We start from the raw sequence: 20952 nt of genomic DNA on the forward strand, positions 1-20952 counted from the left end.
TTTTTTTTTTTTCCAAAAGAATTTATTAAGAAACAGAATAAAGATAGGAAGTACACGAAGGAATGAAAGTGTCCCACGTAGACTCTTCAGCCCATGGCAACTAAGACAAATTTGCTGGGCTGGCACCATGGGTACCGAGGTCCCGATTCTGTTTGCCAACCCATCTCTCTTGGCTGCTAAGCCAACCAGTTCAGACTCTCTGGAGACAAGTCAGGTTGTCTTCCCAAATCTCCCCAAAGCTCCTTCCCAATCGCCTCTTTATATACAGGCCCTTCTCTACCTGGTCCCGAAGGCTCCTCACCTGGGGCTTCAGGTGAGGTCCTGCCTTGAACCCACCGTACCTACTCCACTCTCCTACCGAAGGCCATCCGTGGTCCCTGGAAAACCTATTTTTGCTCCTGTCCTGATCCATTTAATTAAACAATATTCATGAACCAGCTGGGCAGGCTGGTCCTGCTATCTTCAGTCAAGCTACCTGTGTCCCTAAACCTGCATTTGAACTTGGTCCTTCTCTGCTAGGCACATCTTCCTAAGTATGTCCCGGCCGCTCTCTGCCCCAGGGAGTCCAAAATTGCTTTCCCCGCCAAAGCAGACCTCTGTGCCCTGTGTCCAATCTCCCACTTCATTTGCAGGAAAGCCGTAACCGTCAGCTAGCCCGCCACGGACAGATGGTCAGACACCTTGCTCTTGGCACCCACCTATCGAATCCTGCCCAGCCCAGATCACCAACCTCACCGATTTCCTCGGAAGATTTCTGACGTCCCTCTCAGACCTCTACCTCTATCTCTGTAGCTTGTGTTAGAATGACATGGCTTTATAGGTACAGTAATAACAAGATTACAATGACAGGAGAGCTAGTCCCTCCCAAATTATATTTCCTCTAAATTATCAAAAGATCGGGCCACGCTTGCCGTTTTGAACTTTTCCTAAGCGTCTATGGTTATCAGTCCTTCCTTGGCACAGGCTGGGTCTCAGCTGGCTTTTAGGAACAGGACTGAGTCTTAGCAAGCTGGCCATTGGTCCCTTCTGCTCCTACAGTTACTGCCGTGTCTTACACATATGGCTTCTGCAAATAATTGCTACAAAGCAAAACAAAACACCTCCTCCAAAGGAGAAACAGGAAACAGCTCTACACGGACCTTCTTGAACTTTGACCTCACAATACGTGCAACTTATACCCCTGCGCAGGCTTGCGCCGGTGGAAAAGTCCGTGTTAGGTCAGGACAGATCGGTTGAGCCTGTGCCTAACCCGCACCTCGGCCTTGAACTTCATGGTGCACAAAGCACTTCCCCGTGCTCCTCCCCCAGGACTCACAAACAACCCCGTGAGGTGGGCATGGCGCCTGTTGTGGTCCCCGTTTCACTGAGGTACTAACTGATGTTCAGGGAAGTTAGGAAGCTAGCCAAGATCGCACAGCTATTTCGTGGAGAAGCCCAGGTCTCTGCGACCTCATTCCCTTCCTTTACTAGACACAAAGCCTATGGAAGAGGTTTGCTACTCCCTCTCTCTCTACCCGAACGGCATGCTTCTTTCCCCAGTATAAGCACTACCTGGAAAGTTCCAAACACGAAATGGAATGATTGATCAAGTTAACGGTCATAGTCGAATGCGGGGGCTGTGTGTGTGTGTTGGCGGTGTGTGTGTATCTTTCAGGATGTCCCTGATTTCTTAACATCTGTAGTTTAACCAAGGACTTCTTCATGGTGCCAAGTGGGATCCCTAGGTCACGGTTAAGGTGCTGGGGATTTTACGCCCCAAATTATGCACAATGCTGAACTTTCCTTCCGTTTCACCTTTTGCCAGTGTTCTGTGCCTTGCTACCGCTGCCCTTTGGTGAGGAAAAGTTAGTACTTCGGACAGTCTTCCAAAGCCAGGCCTCCCAGGATTCCCACAGCTTCCTGGAAAGTCACATGCATGGTCCCTGCAACTCTGACGCATCTGTGGGGCTCTCTCAGGTGACGTCCCCACGGTTCCCATGCCACTCTGCAAAACCGCTTTTCTAACCTGAAGGTGTACGATCTCCCAGAGCCTATGACTCACCGGGTCCCCCTTCACAGACAAGCAAGACACCCCAGTCTCATCTCTTTTGTGACTCCGCTGGGCCACCCCCTGGGACGCAGATGGTGGCCTGTGTCCACAGTGTCCGCTACCAGAGATTTCCCACAAGCCAAGGTTTTGGACAACTTGGTTGGCCGGGGCTTAGACATCTGAGGTGGGAAACCTCTGGAAAGAGTCTTCCCACTCTCCTGTGCTTCTTCTAGCTATTAATTCATTTCACAGACGTTCAATGAGCACCTACTATGAGCCATCACTATGCTCTCTGCTAACAGAACTGCAAAGAGGAGAGGACACTGTCCCCACCCCACCCCCACACAACAACCCGGTATTAGTTGGTCCCCTAGAAACACCACTTACTCTGAATTAGTGGGCGAACTCAAAAGCACCTTCCCTTGCCTTGTGCACACCGCACAATGATCTGATCACGCCAGAGGACACCCTGGACCTCTGCATACCTCCCCGGGGCAGGTTCCTCGGTCAGTCACCAAACGGATCCCTGCTCCGATAGCCTTTTCTCCCTGCTGGGGCCCCGGCCAGCTGGGAATTCTCCTCCCGACTCCCACCTCTCCGCCTTTCCTTCCACTGGCCAGTCTCGTTTGCACTGATACATTCATTTGCAAACCCAGTAGCTCTTCTCAAATATCATCTATAGAGATTATGCTTTCGAAGTAAATATTCAAGCCTATGTGTTATTTGATGGTCAGTTATAACTGAAATAGAAATGTGCATATATGGGTAACAGCACGGAAGGACCAGAACCCAGTGTCCCAAATCACTATTTACAAATGTGGAACCTATTTCCACTCAATAACTATTCAGATGTACTTTAACCTTGTTCCTGCCATTACGTGATCATAATTCCAAATTCTCTCTCTCTCCCTACTTGGCTAGGATTGCATCACACAGCACCATGTTCTTGAGAATAGTTTTCATAGTTGTCATATGTGAAGGCAACAGCTCATGGTCCTAACAGACCACAGTCTACTTGGCTGTCCCCCACAGCCGAGCAGTTTCCAGCCAATGACTTGACATAGAAGTGGCCACAAATATCTCTGTGCAAATACTTTCTTTCTTTTGAATTATTTTCCCAGAACGTATTCCACAAAGTGAGATAACTTAGTCTTATCATCATTTCTTTCTACCTTGGTCGAGTATTACCAAATGGCTCTCCAAAATGCGTCTCTCCATCGCGCCGGGAGTCTATCACTCCACGACATAATTTTTCAATATATTTTTGGCGAATGCGAAGGGTTGACTTTATTTGCTGGCTCCCTGGTGCTGGCCTGCGTGCATTTTCTCCTGGGTGCCATGCCAGCCCGTTTGGTCTTTGGAACCAAGTACATCTCTCGGTCACTGTTTCTAAAGGAGGCTCAGCTCTTGCTCAACCCAATTCTACATAGTTTCCTCCTCTTAACTGGCCTCCCTTTCATTTTTCATTACTCTTTGCCATGCAAATGTTTGAAATTTTTATGTAATTGAATTTGTCTGCTTGACGTTGATGATTTCCCTTATCCCTTCAATGAACAAGCAATGACCTCTCCAGAAAAGGGATTTCTTTCCCCCACTCTGAATGCCCTGCACTTTCCCTCTGGACTTGTCCAAAATCCCTCTTGTTCCCATGAACATTCCATTGTCCACGATCCCTGCATTAAATTCCCTTTGCTCATCTCATGACAGCCCCTGGCTCGACACGTCCACCTGGGTTCTGGCGCTGCCCTGTCCCATGCAGAATCCTCCCCTGTGGATTTCATTCCTCCACCTGGCCTGGCCCCACTACTGACTTCTCAAGTTTTCCAGCTGCTTTTTTGGTCCCACAGTCCCACACCTGGCCTCCAGGGTTCGGGTGAGGCTGTTCTCCTCAGCAATAATGGCACATCTGAGGGCACATCCCTTCCCCTCAAGTTCAGCCAAACGAAGTCCAGATTTTTTCTGTATTTGGCTGGGGGCCACTCTGACCCAAGGATCTCTACTTCCTGGCTGCAGCTGTGTCAAAATCCCTGACCTCTTATGATCTGGCTTGTCCCCCTGTTGTAGTCTCAGGGGAAGCTGGGTTCTCAGCTCTCTTCCAAAGGCACATGCCTGACGTCCTCTGAGCCTTTCTTGGCCTCTCCTTGGCTCCCTTCTGCCAGCGCACCCCCCTCAACTCCCCACCAACACACACAGACTCTCCCCGGGCCATTCCATGAGGAATGGTCTGGAAGAATGCAAATCAGCACAAGCTTACAAATTTCAGAAACCTGTGGGGGGAGGCGGACAGGCCCCCACAAAAAGCAGGAGGCATGGCTAGCTCCTGGCGCACCCCCCCCCCCCGCCCCGGCGCACCGCCCCCCCCCCCCCCCCCCGCTCCTGCTATTAAGAGTTGTGGTCACACCACCGCCCTTGGTCCCATCCCTGCGCACCCGAAGACGGATTAGCAGTTTGGCACGTCACACTGAAAGGCTGCTAGCCCCTGGCCTCCGGAAAATGCCCTCGGCCACCACATCCCAGGCAGCCTGGCCTCCCACAGTCCTCCCCCAACCCCTCCCCCACCCCAGTCCCTCCCCAGTCCTAGCCCTTTAACTATCAGGAGGGCGGACCCGAAAGACATGGATGGTCCCATTACTGAGGGACACAACCAGGTGCCTGCCATCCACCATGGTGGTCACCCTGGGCTTTTCCAGGCCGTGATAGGCCGTCAGGAAGTCACCGAGCAGTGACCCCTTCGGATCCAGGATCACCACTTTGTTGACCTCGCGAAGGGTCAGAAAGATGTAGCCCTTCTTATCCACGGACACAGAGCCTGGCTGGCAGCCGTGCAGGCCGGGCCCCCGGTACTCCCCGATCACCTGACCCAGCCCGTCACAGACCACCACGCTGTTCTGCTGCCAGTCGGACCCCACAAAATTGCCCTGGGGGCTAGTGGTCAGGAACACCAGAGCCCGCAGGCCCCTGTTGGCCTTGCCCCCCGGGATAAACCGGGTGGCCAGGCTGCCTTCCATGTTGTACACCTCCACGTGGCCCGACACGCTGACGGCCACCCGGTCCCCGCTTGGCATCGCGGCCACGGCGTGGCTGGCCTGGGAGAGGCTCAGGGCCCGGCGCCACTGCACCTCGCCGTCGGGGCTGATGAGGTAGAGCCGCGCGCCAGCCGAGAAGGCCACTGCCCCCTGCAGGGCGGCCACGCTGCACGGGGAGCAGCCCTCAGGGACGGGCACCGCGCCCCTGTAGTCACCACTGAGGGAGAAGCGCTTCAGTGCCCTGTTCTGCTCATCAGCCACCAGGATCTCCCGGGGGCCGAAGGGACAGAGCCCCGTGATCCGAGGAGACCGCTTGTCTCCAGGCATGCGCGTGGGGAAGCTGCAGGAAAAAATGGGCCTGGGGAGGAGGCCTGAACCCTCCAAATTTAGCCCAGGTGCTGGGCTGGGCTCCCGGGAAATGGACTTGAGCCTGCCTTTGAACTTCCTCTTCTTGTTGGATCTGCTGCCCCTTGGGGTCTGGGCTCCTTCGTCTTCTAGGGGTGTCTGGGCTCTGCCCTCTTTTGGGGTCTGGGCTCCCTCTTCCTGGGGCATCTTGGCTCTCTCCTCCTTCGGTGTCTGGGCTCCCTCTTCCTGGGGTGTCTGGGCTCTGTTCTCCTTTGGGGTGTAAGCGCCATCCCTGCTCTGGGGCTGGATTCCACCTTGTCTCTCCGACTTGGCTCCCCCCTCTCTCTGGCTCTGAGCTTCATCCCCTCCCTGGCCTCCAGCTTCGTCTTTCCCACTGTCCTTCTGGGGCTGCTGCTCCTCAAAGCAGAGCCGTAGCAGGTGGCAGTTCTTGTCCAGGAGCCCAGGATGGAGCTCCAGCCGGGGCAGCAGGCAGGGGGCCGGCCCAGGCATCCAGGGGCAGCCCTGCAGCTGCCGGAGCCTCTGGGCAATCGCCCCTTCCAGCGAGAGGATCTCAGCCTCGCGGCCCAGGCTGAGCACCCGCCGGGCGAAGGCGGCCGCCGCCCTGGCCACCTGCTCCCGGCCCTCTAGCTCCCCCAGTCTCTCCCGAGCGGCCTCCTCTGCAGCCTCCACATGGGCCCGCAGCTGCCCCAGCACCTCTTGCTTCTGGGCCAGGAGGGCCCGGAGCACCCCCTCGGCCACCTCCTCTACCTGGGTCCCCACCCTAGCCGCCTGCTCCCGCAGCCGAGCCAAAGCTTCCTTCTCCACCATCCGGGCGGACTCGAGCTCTGCCAGGTTGTTGTCCACACCCGCCAGCAGCTCCTCCAGGCCGGGCCTCCGGGCGCGCACCGCCTCGGCCAGGGGTAGGCAGGGGTGGTCCAGGTGGGGGTCCAGGCGGCACTCGCGGCACAGCAGCTGGGAGCAGGGCTGGCACAGGAAACGCAGGGCTTCCCCAGGGTGCTGGGGGCACTGGGCCGCCTGGCGCTCCCGGGCCTCCTCGTCGTACCAGCCTGCCCTGTAGCCCACCAGGTCCACCACCCGGTGGGTGTGGGTCTGCCGGGTGCAACGGTGGCCGTCGGCACACGCCTGGCATAGGTCGTCCGCACAGTCCAAGCACCGGGCCGTGGCCGGGCCCCCGGTGCCAGCCCCCCCCATCAGGGGACACAGCGCACAGGCAGGCTTCCCCGCGCGCAGGTCTCCGCCAGCCCGGGCCCTCACCAGATCCAAGAGCCCGTTGACGAAGAAGTTGGTCTTGAAGGCGGCCACGCCCGCAGGCGGCACGGGCACGGTCTCGCGGCACTCAGGGCAGCGCAGGTGACCGCCATCGGCCAGCTGGGCCAGGCAGTCCTGGCAGTAGGTGTGCAGGCAGGGCAACGTCTTGGGGGCGCGAAGCTGCTCCAGGCATATTTTACAGGCCAGGAAATCGCTGCTCAGGGCTTCCAGGAGGGAGGGCGAGGATCCCTGGGAAACCATGCTGCAAGCGAGGGCTCAGGGTCAGAGGGCAGAGGGTGCCTCCATGGTCCCTCCAGCCTACCGTCCTGCCTCCCCCCTCCAACATCCTCAAACCCCACCAGGTCTGGGGGGTCTCACCTGAATGGCCAGGAAATCTTCTTCTGGTCTCCCAGGGTGTGTGGCCACTTGCTTCTGAGCTATGCAGTCGGGGATACGCAAGAGGAACCACCTGCTTGCCCGGTGCCTAGGGCCGTGAGAAATGAGACCAGGAAGCCCAGCCTGGGGGAATGACCAGGGTAATGCTCAGCACCGGGCGGACAGGCCTGGAGCAAGTGTGGGCCAAGCCCCGCACCATGTGCAGAGTGCTGAGGTCCAGCGGGGAGCAGGGGCTAGGGTGGGGGCAGGCAGAGAAGGGACACAGGGAGGGTCCCGGTGGCCAGAGTCACTTTGACTCCTGGCAGCTGGGGCAGGATAAGGGCCCGGGTTCCTGCAGCCCCACACACCGGTCTTCTAGACCCAGGGGGCAGCATCAGGGGATGTGGGGGCCCCACTTCCTGCCGGACTAACTTGGTAAGTGGTTCTGAAGCAGAAGGCAGGCTGTGGGGAGGGGACTGTCCTGCTGTCCTTCCAGCTGTTAGACCTCAGGCTCTCCAGGGCCTGTGTCTCATCCCCTAGAGGCCTTGCTGCCCGTCTGCTTTCCGAGAAGCCTCTGAGTTGTGTGGGTCCATCTGTGACTCCCCCTGCCCAGATGCCAGCACAGTGGCAAAATCCTCCAGGAAGGGACTGCCGGTGGGGGGGAGGGCCCCAAACTTCTGGGGGTGAGGCCGGGAGGACAGGCCACAGAGAGGGGGTCTTTCCGAGATCGGTGTCAGGCCTCTGGTCCCAGAGTGGGGAGCCGGTGGGGTGCTCCCGCCCACCCACTCCTCTCCTCCCGCCTTCCGGGTCCCTCCCCTCCCCCTTCCTCTTCCTCCCGTTCCCTTCCCCCCACTCCCTCCAGCTCAGCTCCTCCCTCAGGTGCCCTCCCCGGCCCTCCTTACCAAGCCTGAGCTGACCTTGGCCTCCAGGATGGGGAGTGGGGGGACCCCCGAGGCCTGGACGCTGCTGCGGCTGGGTGCCTGAGAGAGAAACAAAACTGAAACTAATGGTACTTCAGCAACTTCCGTCCCCAGCCCGGGACACCGACTAGCACAGCCTCAGGCCCCGCCTTCTTCCCTACCCCAGCCTGGACCTCTTCCTCGGGAGGGGGGCCTCCACCCCTGGCCACGGGACCCCTCCTGCAGGCCCCGGGGCTCCACGGACCTCCTCAGGTTGGTCTGTCCTATCTAGCACCGGGATCCGCTCAGCCAGACACGCATCCAGACACACACACAGAGGAACAGCCTGAGGACACGTCCTCTTAGGGGAGAAATTAGTGATCCTCTGTGATTCAGAGCCGAGTCCTGGGGCCAGGTCTCCCGTGAAGCAGCATAGGTACAAAACCAGTTTTCCAAGGGGCCTCTCAGACCTTTTCTGAGCCAGGGGAGAGGCAGGGGAACCAGATAAGGAGCTTTGGAACTCGCGTAGGGAAGGCTTCCTGGAGGAGGCATCGCTTGAGATGAGTTTGAGGGGCACACAGGAGTTTGGGAGGAAGAACACAGGGAAGAACGTTCTGGGAATGGGGAACAGCAAGACCGTGGGTGCAGAGGAATGAAATACCCCAACTCTTCCCAGTGGCTTCGTAGTTTGGGATGGCTTTAGGGAAGGGGACATGGGAGTGGTGGCATGCCGTTATAGAGGGAGGCAGTGGCCAGGTGGTAGAGGGCCTTATGGTCTCCTTGAAGGAGTCTGAGTTTTTCCCGGTATCTCATGAAAAATCTGAAGCAAAGAAAAAGTGAAAGGAATTGCCACAAATACTCATAGACCTACCACTTTGATTCTATAGTTAAGACCCGATAGCGGATTTATTAGCTATCTGTCCGTGTATGCACCCCTCTGTTCACAGGGACCCAAGGAGAGCTCCCTGTGGCAGCAAGGTCCGGGGAAAAAGTGGAGGGGTCTGAGCCGACACCGTGGCCACGGGTCAGAGAGGAGGGTGGAGGGTGGGATTTTTATCTGGGAGCTATCGGGGAAGACCGCGAAGCCATGGCTCTGGCAGGCTTTGTAGGTCTGGAGGGTGAAGCTGATGATACCCAGGCTTGCGAACTTTCTGTCCTCTGCTGTGGTTCTGATGAAGGCACTCAACAGTGCCCAAAGCGAGAAGAACAGGGCTAAGATGGCCCTGTGGGGACCAGACACTTAAGGGCCAGCGGGGGAGGGGCTGGGGGTGTGTATAGGAGGCTGAGCAGTAATGGTGAGAGAAGTAGGGGGAGATCCAAGAGAGAGAGCGATCCGAGGAGCCGCTGCCTTCCAGAAGGTGGAGGTGGTCACAGACCAGACAGGCCAGCCAACAGAAGGACATATGGGGGCAGGTGTGTCCCCAAACGTGTGCACACACCTGCACATGCCTGTGGCCCCGTGTGTGCTTCTTTGTGCACACTCGCGAGCGATTCGTCGCATGTGTGCTGTGGCCAGACAGCATGCGGTGGGCTATGGAACAGACGGGAAATAAACAGGATACGCTCCCCGCCCAAGAGGAGTTTTCAATCAAACAGGGGAGGTGAGAGTGTTACGTGTCGCAATAGGAGACAGCAAGGCAAATGCCAAAATAATCACCACGGTGGCTTCTTTTGGTTGGGCGTTTACCACGAGCTTGGTGTGCGGGCGTCAAAAACACAGCCTGGTTTAATCCTCACAGGAACCTGCTGCCATGGGTGTGGTTATCGCCTCCACTTCACAGATGAGGAAGCTGAGTTACAGAGAGAATAAGTCCGTCTGCCCCAGGTCACGGCCTGCCCCAGGTCACGGCAAGTGCTGGGCCAGCACGAGAGAGGGAGAGTGTGATTTCTCCCGGAAGGGTGGTGGCGGTGTGGGAATCCGGAGGGCTTCATGGAAGAGGCGGCATTAACGTGGCCATCCTACCCTGACTCCCCAAACACTGACTAGTTGTTTAAAGTGCCTACAGTGGGGGTGCCTGGGTGGCTCAGTGGGTTGAGTCTCCGCCTTCGGCTCAGGACATGATCTCAGGGTCCTGGGATCGAGCTCCGCATCGGGCTCTCTGCTCAGCAGGGAGTCTGCTTCCCTTCCTCTCTCTCTGCCTGCCTCTCTGCCTACTTGTGCTCTCTGTCAAATAAATAAAAAATAAAAATTAAAAAAATTAAAAAAAATTAAAATGCCTACAGTGTATGCCCAACAAGACAGTTTCTTCCCCAGAGAACAGACTCCTAAGCTAAGGGTTAACTCACCTCCAGCCCAAGAGATAAATGTTAACCACAGAGACACACATGGGAGTGGGGTGTGCAGATTCTCCCCAGACAGGCCTGGTTCCTCAAGATAAGCCCGGGGTGGGCAGGCAGAACAAAATGAAAAATTAACCTGCCTAGATTCCTAGAAGGCCTTAACAGAACAAGTCACCATTTATAGGATTTTCATTAAGCAAGTTTGACCTTTGTTCTGTAGGAATTTGGGGAGGCTGAGCTGAGCAAAAGTTTTTAATCTTAATGAATATGAATAATAGGGATCCTTTAAAGTAAACTTTAAAACACTTCTAGCATTCACTGTAACAAAATAACTTTTTTCCGTTTATTTCCTTTGGTCTCTATCCCTACGAATTTTAACATAATTTTATCTACAGTGTGCCTCTACTTTTTGTTTACTTATCTAACTTAATGTTATGTCAACATTTTCTGTGTTCCTTTTTTTTTTTTTTTAAGATTTACTTACTTATTTTGCGAGGGATGGGGGGGCAGAGGACAGATACAGGGCTCTATCTCAGGACCCTGAGATCATGACATAAGGTGAAACTAAGAGTCGGACACTTAACCGACTGAGCCACCCAGGCGCCCCAACATTGCTGTTCCTATATTCTTCGTAGTTATTATTGTTAACATCTGCATAAGCTTTATGCTGTAATTTACTTAACTATTTAGAAGTATGCCAGTAAGCTAGCTTGCCCCCCCTTAGCAATGTTCATGATGTAAATAACGATGTAAATATTCCCATCAGAGCTGATTTCATGCTACCAATAATTTAACAACAGGCTGCGAAATTCCCAAAATTTAACAATGAGCTTTCAGGAGCCAGTCGTCTTTGGAAGCTTTTAGAATCTTCTCTTTGTCCACAGTGTTCTGGTTTTCACAATGAGTACCGTCGTGCTGAGCATTTATTGGGCTTTTTCGGTCTCAAAGCACGTTTCCCATCCAGTCTGGGAAATTCTTCTGTGTTGTTGAGGATTCTCTCCTCTCCGGTTTCTCCTCTGTTCCCCCCCTCTGGAACTTCCACCATTCAGATGCTGGACCTCCCAGATAGGTCATCCAATTTTATCTTTTCCCTCATTTTCCATTTCTGTCTTTTTGTCCTGCTTTCCGGGAGATGGCTTCAACTTAAGCCTTCTAACTATTGGCTTTTTCAAATCTGCTGTCAGTTTTAATTCATGAGTATCCTAGCTTTTTTTTTTATATCTGATTTTTATTGCACTGATCTAGTATCTTTTCCTACTTTTCTGAGCACATGAATGTATTGTTGTCACTCGTGCATGTATGTGTGCGTGTGTGTGTGTGTGTTTCCTTCACTTTGGGTGGTTTCTGTTTACCCCCAAGTTACTGTTTCTTCTTTCCTTCCCTCCCCCACCTCTCCCTCCCTGCCCCTCCCCCCTTCCTTCCTTCCTCTCCTTTTTGGTGACTGTACTATTTATTATTTTATATTTCAAAATTAGCATTCTGAGGTATAATTGGCACACAGTCAAAATCACCTATTTAAGTGTATGGTTCAGTGAGTTTTGACAAATGTATGTCGTTAATAATTATCAACACAATCATATGTAGTACAATATGGAAATAAGGAAATTGACATTGGGACAAAAGCACGTTAACCGGACTGTAGACCTTATTCATTTTTTTACTGTGCGTGTGTGTGCCGCGTATAGTTACATACAGTTTTATTACAAAGACAGACGCATGTAACCACCAGCGTAATCAACAGACGGAACTGTCCCATAAACACTAAGAAACTCCCTTCCCCCACCCCTAACCCCTGGCAGCAGGCGAGCCATTCCACGCTCTATAATTTTGCCATTTCAAGAATGTTACATAAATAAAATCATAATCTATGAGTCCTTTGGAGATCCACCCAAGTTTTTATACACAGGGCAATAGTTCATTCCTTTTATTTCAGGGTAACATTCCATTGTTTGGGAGTTCCCTGGTTTGTCTATCCATTCTCTTGTTGGAAGAATTCAAATTGTTTTTAGTTTGGGTTATTAGATAGCTGTATAACTGTTTCTCTATTGGCTTAGCACAAAGGTAGCTACTATAACCACTTCTCTAAAAACCAGGTTTTTGTGGGAACCTAACTTTTCGTGTCTCTGGGATAAATTCTTAGAAGTATGATTTCTCAGTGGTGAGATAAGCATCCGTTTAATTTTACAAGAAACTACTCAACTGTTTTCCAGAGTGATTATATCATTTTACCTTCCCATCAGGAATGAATGAGAGATTCCTTTTCTCCACATCATCACCAGCATTAAGTATTGTCAGATTTCTTTATTTTTAGTTCTAAAAGGAGTGATATCTCATTTTTGGTTTTAGTTTGCATTTCCTTAATGGCTAATGATGTTGGCCGTCTTTTCGCGTGCTGATCTAACCATCCGTGTATCCTCTTTGGTGAAATGTCTGTTCTTTTGCCAGTTTTTTAATTGGATTTTTTTTTTTAAGAGGAAGATGGAGGGGAGGAGGGCCTGGGCAGAGGGAGAGGGAGAGAATCTTAAGCAGGCTCCATGCCCAGCACAGAGCCCGACATGGGGCTCGATCTTACAACCCTGAGATCGTGGCCTGAGCCGAAATCAAGAGTCAGATGCTTAACTAGCTCAGCAATTTCCCAGCAGATCTCTCAGCAATCTTTTCCAGTTTTCATTGTGCAGGTTTTGAACTTCTTTTTTTTTTTTAAACTGTGAAACAGTATTCTTTTATTTTTTTTAAGTTGTTTTTTGTTTTGTTTTGTTTTGACGGAGATCACAAGTAGGCAGAGAGGCAGGCGGTGGGGGGGTGGGGAAGCAGGCTCTCTGCTGAGCAGAAAGCCTGATGTGGAACTCGTTTCCAGGACCCTGGGATCATGACCTGAGCTGAAGGCAGAGGCTTTAACCCACTGAGCCACCCAGGTGCCCCGAGGTCTTGAACTTCTTTTGCTAAATTTGTTCTTAAGTATTTTATTCTTTTTGATGCTTTTGTGAGTGGAATTATTTTTTAAAATCTCATTTTTGACTACTTCTTGCTAGTTTAGGAAACTATAACTGGCTTTTATATTTTGATGTAGGGTCATACAGCCTTGCTAAACTCACTTATGAGTTCCAATAGGTTTTTTTTTTCTTTTTATACGTTCCTTAGGACTTTCCACATACAAAGCCATGCCATTATGAATAAAGACAGTTTAATTTCTTCCTGGGATCAATTTCTTTAACAGTAATCTGTCCACTTTTAATTTTTTTTCTTTCCTTTTTGTACTGGCTAGGACCTACAGAAAATGTTGAATAAGAGTGGTAAGAGCCGACATCCTTGTTTTGTTTTTGGTCGGAGGCGAAAAGTAGTCAGTCTTTCATCATTAGTGTTGATGTTAGCTGTATGTTTTTTGCAGATGCCTTCCATCAGATTGAGGAAATCCCCTCTTTTCCTGCTTTGTTGAGAGGTTTTGAAGTTTTAAAAAATCATGAGAATGAATTTTCCAAATTCTTTTTCTGCATCTGTTGAGATAATAATCACACATTTTCCTTTGTTCTATTAATGTGATACATTATTTTTAGAGTGAAAGCGATGTTGCATTCCTAGAATAAACTCCATTTAGTCATACTGTATAATCCTGTTTATGTGCTGCTGGATACGGTTTGAAAATATTTTGTTAAAAATTTTTGTATCTGGGGGCACCTGGCTGGCTCAGTCAGAAGGGCATGCGACTCTTGATATTGGGTCATGAGTTCGAGCCCCACGTCGGGTGTAGAGATCACTAAAAATAAATAAGTAAAAACTGAAGAAAATGTTTGTATCTATGTTCCTGGGTCATACTGGTTTACTATTTTATTTTCTTGTCAGGTCTTCGTCTGGCTTTGATAGCAGGGTAATATGAACCTTATGAAACAGGTTGGGAAATGGCCCCTTCTCGTGTGTTTCCTGAAAGGGTTTATATAGAGTTGATATTATTTCTTCCCTAAAAGTTTGATAGAGAGGTGCCCGGGTGGCTCAGTCAGTTAAGCATCTGCATTTGGCTCAGGTTATGATCCAGGGTCCTGGGATCGAGCCCCACATCGGGCTCCCTGCTCAGCGGGGAGCCTGCTTCTCTCTCTGCCTCTGACCCTCTCTCCTTTTGTGCTGTCTCTCGCGCATGCTCGCTCTCTCTCTCTCAAACAAATAAATAAAATCTTTTTAAAAAATACTCCCACCATGATTGATTTCAGGCTATCAATGTGAGGCCCCGGAACACAAAGCTGGGGAGAGACAGCTACCATTGGAACTACCCGCCGGCCCCGGTAACGCCTTTCTCTGTCTCTTAGCAATTGTGATTTTCGTGTTTGTCTCTTCATTCAATTCCAGATGTTTTCTAATTTCCCTATCTTCTTTGACCTGCAGGTTATTTACAAGTACATTGTTTAATTCCCAAATATTTGGGGATTCCCAGATTTCTTCCTTTTAAAAAAGATGACTAATTTAGTTCTGTTGTTGTTGAAGAAAATACATTGTATGATTTCAATCTTTTTAAATTTACTCAGACTTGATTGATGGCCTAGCGTGTGGTTTATTTTGGACAATGTTTCGTGTGTGCTTGAAAAGAACTGATGCTTTGCTGTTGCTGGGTAGAGCGTTGTGTATATATATTTGTTAGATCAGGGCGCCTGGGTGGCTCGATCGTTAAGCGTCTGCCTTCTGCTCAGGTCATGATCCCAGGCTCTTGGGATCGAGCCCCCACATCGGGCTCCCTGCTGTGCAGGGAGCCTGCTTCTCCCTCTCCCACTCCCCCTGCTTGTGTTCCCTTTCTCGCTATGTCTGTCTCTGTCAAATAAATAAATAAAATCTTTAAAACATATAAAAAATTAAAAAAAATATATATTTGTTAGATCAAATCGGCTGATAGTGTTGTTCAAGTCTTTTTTTTTTTAACGTTTTTGTTTTGTTGTTTTTTTGATCAGAGAGAGAGAGCGCACAAGCAGGGGGAGCGGCAGACAGAGGGAGAAGCAGATTCCTCACTAAGTAGGGAGACCAATGCAGGAGTTGATTCCAGGCCCCCGGGATCATGACCTGAACCAAAGGCAAATATCCAACCGACTGAGCCACCCAGGTACCCCTATGTTCACAGTTTTTATATCTTCTTCATATAATTATGAAATGTTCTTCTTTGCCTTTATTTTTGCTTTAATTTTAAAAATTTTAGTAAGAAATTGATTTAAACAACAATATACTTGACTTGAAGAAAAAAATTACCTCAGATCCTCTAAAAGTAATTTATCACTGTGACACACACACACACACACACACACAATGGAATATTACTCAGCTATGAAAAAAAAGAAAGGAATGGAATCTTGTCATTTGCAACAACATGAATGGACCTAGAGGGTATTATGCTAAGTGAAATAAGTCAGTCAGAGAAAGAAAAATACCATATGATTTCACTCCCTGTGGAAGTTAAGAAACAAAACAAATGAACAGGGGCGCCTGGGTGGCTCAGTGGGTTGAGCCTCTGACTTCAGCTCAGGTCATGATCCCAGCGTCCTGGGATAGAGCCCCACATCGGGCTCTCTGCTCAGCAGGAAGCCTGCTTCTCCCTCTCTCTCTCTGCCTGCTTCCCTGCCTACTTGTGGTCTCTGTCTGTCAAATAAATAAATTAAATCTTAAAAAAAAAACCCACAAATGAACAAAGGAAAAAAAGAGACAAATAAGCAAAAAGACCTCCAGACCCTTAAATATAGAGAACAAACAGGTGTCAGTGGGTGGGGGATGGGCGAAATAATGAAGGCAATGAAGAGTGTGCTTATCCTGATGGGCACTGAGTAATGTACAGAATTGCCAAATCACTATATTTACACCTGAAACTAGCATGACCCTGTAGGTCAATTATACTGGAATTTTTTTTAAAGATTATATATATTTATTAGAGAGAGAGAAAGCACAAGCAGGGGGAGCGGCAGGGGGAGAAGCAGGCTTCTCCTGAGCTGGGAGCCCAGGGTGGAGGTCATCCCAGGACCCTGAGATCATGACCTGAGCCAAAGTCAGAGGCTAAACTGACTGAGCCACCCAGGCATCCCAGGTATACTGGCATTTTAAAAATAAATAAGTAAGTATGTATTTTTTACTGAAAAAGATTTATAAATAAAAGTCATTTATCACTACTTAAAGACATTGCCATATGAGTAATACAGCTACACAGAAATACATACATTTGCCTTTGATTTTACAATGACAAGTGAAAACCGTTGAACGTCTTCTAATAAGATAGGCAGGAATTTTTTTTTTTTAAGATTTTATTTTTAAGTCATCTCTACACCCAGTGCGAGTCTCTGACTTATGACCCTGAGATCAAGAGTCACGTGCTCCATGGACTGAACCAGCCAGGTGCCCCCAAGATATGCAGGAATATATTTGTTACTGTTTCTGTTAAATCAGCGAGAGCTAATAACTTATTGGAATATAATATTAGAGCTACATGAGCATGTTCCTAATGGAGAAAGGCGGTATTTTTTTTTAAGATTTTATTTATTTATTTGAAAGACAGAAATCACAAGTAGGCAGAGAGGCAGGCAGAGAGAGAGAGGAGGAAGCAGGCTCCCCGCCGAGCAGAGAGCCCGATGCGGGGCTCGATCCCAGGACCCTGGGATCATGACCCGAGCCAAAGGCAAAGGCTTGAAAATCCATCATTGACCATTTAGTTAAAAACAAAAAAACAGGGCACCTGGGTGGCTCAGTGGGTCAAAGCCTCAGGTCATGACCCCAGGGTCCTGGGATGGAGCCCCGCATCGGGCTCTCTGCTCAGTGGGGAGCCTGCCTCCCCTCTTCTCTCTTTGCCTGCCTCTCTGCCTACTTGTGATCTCTGTCAAATAAATAAATAAATAAAATCTTTAAAAAATTTTAAAAATAAATAAAACAAATGAAAACAAACAAAAAAAAAAAAAACAACAACCACTACCAAAGCAAGTTGCTTGTGCTTATGCCCCAGTCACTTCATGCACCATAAAGGAAGGGAGGAGAGCAAGTGAAAGAATAGGAAAGCTATTCAAGATGTGCATCCAAACTGCAGATTTCTAGCTGAGAAGATGTTCTTGGCCTGTGGGAACAGAATTCTGGACTAAAGGAACAGTTAGCAGATACTTCCTGGCCATGAGGGAACACGCCAGTTGTACCTTTGCCCTCTGTTTCCAACCAGGCAGGTGCATCTATCTCATTGATGGGCTGCCGATCAGATCAAAATCCCATCTGCCTCCTTGGCAAACCTAGTCATTCACAATAGGTTTTCATCAGTTTACCAAATGGCGTATGCTTCTTAATCTTCAACTGCCCCACAGAACCACCTTGCCCACTGCCTTCATGTTACCACCACCGTTCTCGATCTGGACTTCTTTCTTGGGTTTTTCATCAGAGCTAGGAGGAGCTACTTCCAGGATCTCCACCTGGGCACATAAGCAGTACCAGGACTGGTCAATGACGAGGAAAGTCATTTGCATTTTAAAGGATATTTTGTTTCTGCTTTTCTGGCTCTTCTCCCTCCGGGTTCCTTGTTAGACGTATGTTGATACGCTTACTGCTGTCCCTCGGTGTCTGAGGCTCTGTACATTTTTCTTTAAACTTTTCCCTCTCTCTTCTTGGGATTGGATCATTTCAATCCATCTACCTTGGAATTGACAGATTCTTGCTCCTGCCATCTCAAATTGTCCTGTCGAACCCTTCTAATAAAATTTTCATTCCAGTTAGAATTTCCACCGGTAGAATTTCCATCTGGTTCTTCTTCTTCTTCTTCTTTTTAATAGTTTCTGTTTTCCTGCTGAGATTTCCTAATTTTTGAGTCGCTCTCATCAGTGCAATCCCTTGAATTCTTTGCAAATGTTCCTAAGAGTGGCTTTGAAGTATCCGCTAAGTGCCACACCTGGGCCCCCGCAGAATCGGTTTCTGTTGACCACTCTTTTCTCCTGAGCGTGGGTCATGCTTTCCTATCCCTTTGTGCATCTCGGAGCATTCGATGCTGAGGGTTGTTGCCTTAGCAACTTAGCTAGACTTAAACTAGACTTCGTGTCTCCAGACGTGTGTGGTCACTGGTACCTCTACTTGGTTCTTCCATTCTTATTCACTCTCGTCTAACTTTGGGATCTCCTGGTGTCTGCATAGCTCAGTTGTCGGTCAGTCAGTGACTTGGGCAGAGGTTTCGTTCACATACCCAGACCCTGTAAGGCTTCTACCTTCTGCCAGATCACCAGACTGTAGGCTGTACTCATGTCTTCCTCCGCTTTTATATTCTGCTGGGCTGCCTCAGTTTCCTGGAGGAAACCAACATGCTGGCATGATGGGATTCTTAGCAATCTTTATATCCCAGACAAGGGTCATTAAAAAGAACCATTAAAGGGGCACCTGGGTGGCTCAGTCTGTTAAGTGTCTGCCTTTGGCTCAGGTCAAAATCCCGGGGTCCTCTGATGGAGCCCCAGGGTTGGGTTCACTGCTCTGCGGGGAGTCTGCTTCTCCCTCTTCCTCTGCCCCTCCCCCCTGGTCATGCTCTCTCTGGCACACTCATTCTCTCTCTTTCAAATAAATAAATAAAATCTTAAAAAAAAAAGGAACCATTCAATTCTAAAGGCAGCTATGCTGCAAACTAGTTTAAAATGAAATGATTGTATGACTCTCACTTAAAAGCAAGATTTTTAAAAAAGATTTTATTTATTTATTTGACAGACAGAGATCACAAGTAGGCAGAGAGGCAGGCACAGAGAGAGAGGAGGAAGCAGGCTCCCTGCTAAGTGGAGAGCCTGATGCGGGGATCTATCCCAGGATCCTGGGATCATGACCTGAGCGGAAGGCAGATGCTTTAACCCACTGAGCCACTCAGGCGCCCCCTAAAAGCAAGATTATAGTGCTAGACCCTGCCTGTGGCCCTGGCTTCGGTGCGTGCCACCCAGCAGAGCAGACAGCGTGGGTTTGATGTCTGCTTCAGGTCTGTGTGTCTCCTGAACCCTTCAGGCTGGATGTGTTCACTTCTGATGAGAAGCATGACTGCCCATAGCTCCTGCTCCAAAGAAATCGTTCCTACCTCCGGCTGCCCAGGTGAGACTGGGAGCAGCGTCCAACTTCCGGCCCACCTTCTGGATAACAGAGCTGGAGAACTCAGTCCTGATATTTTTGTTGGCACAAAGCTGGAATTCAGTCCGTCTTAATAGGAACCAAAGTTGCTCTGAGTCACTCAAAAATCCATCCTGTGATCGGCCAGCCAGCCCTGGTGGCCCGGAGCCAAAGGCCCCATGATCAGGACTCCAGTGACGGAAGAGCTTGCCCTGTGGCCCAGGGTTGACATTAGCTTCTTTTTACCTGTTACACTCCCCAGCCTCTGGGACACACTGTTTATTATTTTTTTAAGGTCCCAGCCCCGCAGTGGTAAAGAAGGGCACTTCTTGATCGTCAGAAGCTTTAGAATGTCAGGAATATCCCTGAGATGAGAATTCACCTGGCTTACAGGCTCTACAGGTGAAATTTCACAAAGGGAGTTTCTTGGCCTTGGTCCTATACTCAGGGTCGAAGAACAATAATAAAGGCTTTTAAAAGTTCAAGCCTTAACTCCTTTAGGAAATTTCCACATAGAGATCATTTTTGTGTCTTAGTTTGGAAAATACCATATGCCTGGAGAGACTTAGATGTGTTGATTTACGCCTCTTGTGGCTAATAACCTGGCCAGAGGTAAAGGAGGCCTCTCGGATGTCTGAAACCATGGATCACTCGCTTCCTTCTCATAACACGCTTCTCTACCAGCGGCGGCCTGGCCTCCTTCTCTGACCACCCTGGTCTGTTCCAGAGCTTCTGTACCTCTGCCCCCTCCTGGGTCAGCGGCGCCCCTGCACATCCCAGACCCTCCCGCACCATCCTCTCTGAGCTGCCTTTGCCACCCAGGCCCACCAGAGGGAGCTGTGTCCCCGCTGAAGCTGACTCTCTAGTCTGGGTCACGGTCCATTATCAAGCCGCCCACACAAACCACTGATATTGGGTTCTGCTTTGGGGGATGCCTGTCAGCCTGCGGGCTGCTCCTTCCAATCATAAGAGAGACCCTGTGCCCTCTATTCTGATACACCCGCCCCCACTCAAACCTCCTTCTCCTACTAGGAAATCTCGCCAGAAGATTCCCCTCCATCCTGCCTCAGGTGCAAAAATCTAAAAAAGCACCAAAGAACACAATAATCAACATAAATAACATTTTAATGCAATATTTAAAAATCAAAATCAATGCCAAAAAAATCCATAATGAGCAAAATACCCAAATTTTGAGTAAGGACTGAATGAGTACTGCTGATTTTTCCTCTGGCCTCTGGCTTCCACGCGGCTCAGCCCTGCACCGCGGGGGCTCACCCCCTACCACCTTACTCAAGGACTTGTCTTCTGTGTTTGCCTCTGTCCCGCAAGGTCACCTGTTCCTCTCCCACCTGGATCCTTCTTTAGCATGTTTCCTGTCTTAAAACAAAAGAAAAACAGTCCCCGCTTGACCTCACATGCCCCGACTATCATTTCTCTGCTTTGTTTTCCTCTTTTTCTTGAACTGACTACAATTAGGCTTTTGTTCCCAACACGCCCTTGGAAGCTGGCTGGCCAAGGTCACCAACCACCTGCACCTTGTTGGTGCTCCTCTCATGTGGCTGAGGATTGGGCAGAGGAGATCACCCGCTTCCTGGAACTCTTTCCTGTTGGCGGGTTGGTCCCCTATAGCCCTTTTGGTTCCCTTCCTACCTTGCCGCCTGCATCTACT

General features: G+C 49.9%; 1 protein-coding gene and 1 long non-coding RNA gene across 7 annotated transcripts in view; one reads left to right on the forward strand and one right to left on the reverse strand.

The window, feature by feature from the left end:
• Positions 1 to 19844, reverse strand: TRIM56 (tripartite motif containing 56). 6 transcript variants are annotated; one of them, XM_045993335.1, is made up of 5 exons: positions 19832 to 19844; positions 16052 to 16057; positions 7947 to 7967; positions 7048 to 7188; positions 1 to 6931 (listed from the first exon to the last, which is right to left on the reverse strand). In XM_045993335.1, the coding sequence occupies exon 5, from the start codon at positions 6928 to 6930 to the stop codon at positions 4615 to 4617; it is 2316 nt and encodes a 771-aa protein (XP_045849291.1). In that variant the 5' UTR covers position 6931; positions 7048 to 7188; positions 7947 to 7967; positions 16052 to 16057; positions 19832 to 19844; the 3' UTR covers positions 1 to 4614. The 6 variants fall into 6 exon arrangements, with proteins under 6 accessions (XP_045849291.1, XP_045849288.1, XP_045849292.1 ...); XM_045993332.1 differs by lacking the exons at positions 16052 to 16057; positions 19832 to 19844 and adding an exon at positions 8209 to 8225 and having other exon boundaries at positions 7947 to 8024; XM_045993336.1 differs by lacking the exons at positions 16052 to 16057; positions 19832 to 19844 and having other exon boundaries at positions 7048 to 7153; positions 7947 to 8052.
• LOC123933781 overlaps positions 15245 to 20952 on the forward strand; it is a 20180-nt gene continuing 14472 nt past the window's right edge. The window contains exon 1 of the long non-coding RNA XR_006816673.1: positions 15245 to 15303. This is a non-coding gene — a long non-coding RNA (uncharacterized LOC123933781). The remainder of the gene's footprint in view (positions 15304 to 20952) is intronic.

The sequence above is a fragment of the Meles meles genome, chromosome 21, assembly GCF_922984935.1.
Source record: "Meles meles chromosome 21, mMelMel3.1 paternal haplotype, whole genome shotgun sequence".
Lineage (NCBI taxonomy): Eukaryota > Metazoa > Chordata > Mammalia > Carnivora > Mustelidae > Meles > Meles meles.

Bases quoted from the DNA above. Each gene is read 5' to 3' on its own strand.
- TRIM56 (XM_045993335.1), bottom strand. From the start codon at position 6,930: ATGGTTTCCCAGGGATCCTCGCCCTCCCTCCTGGAAGCCCTGAGCAGC.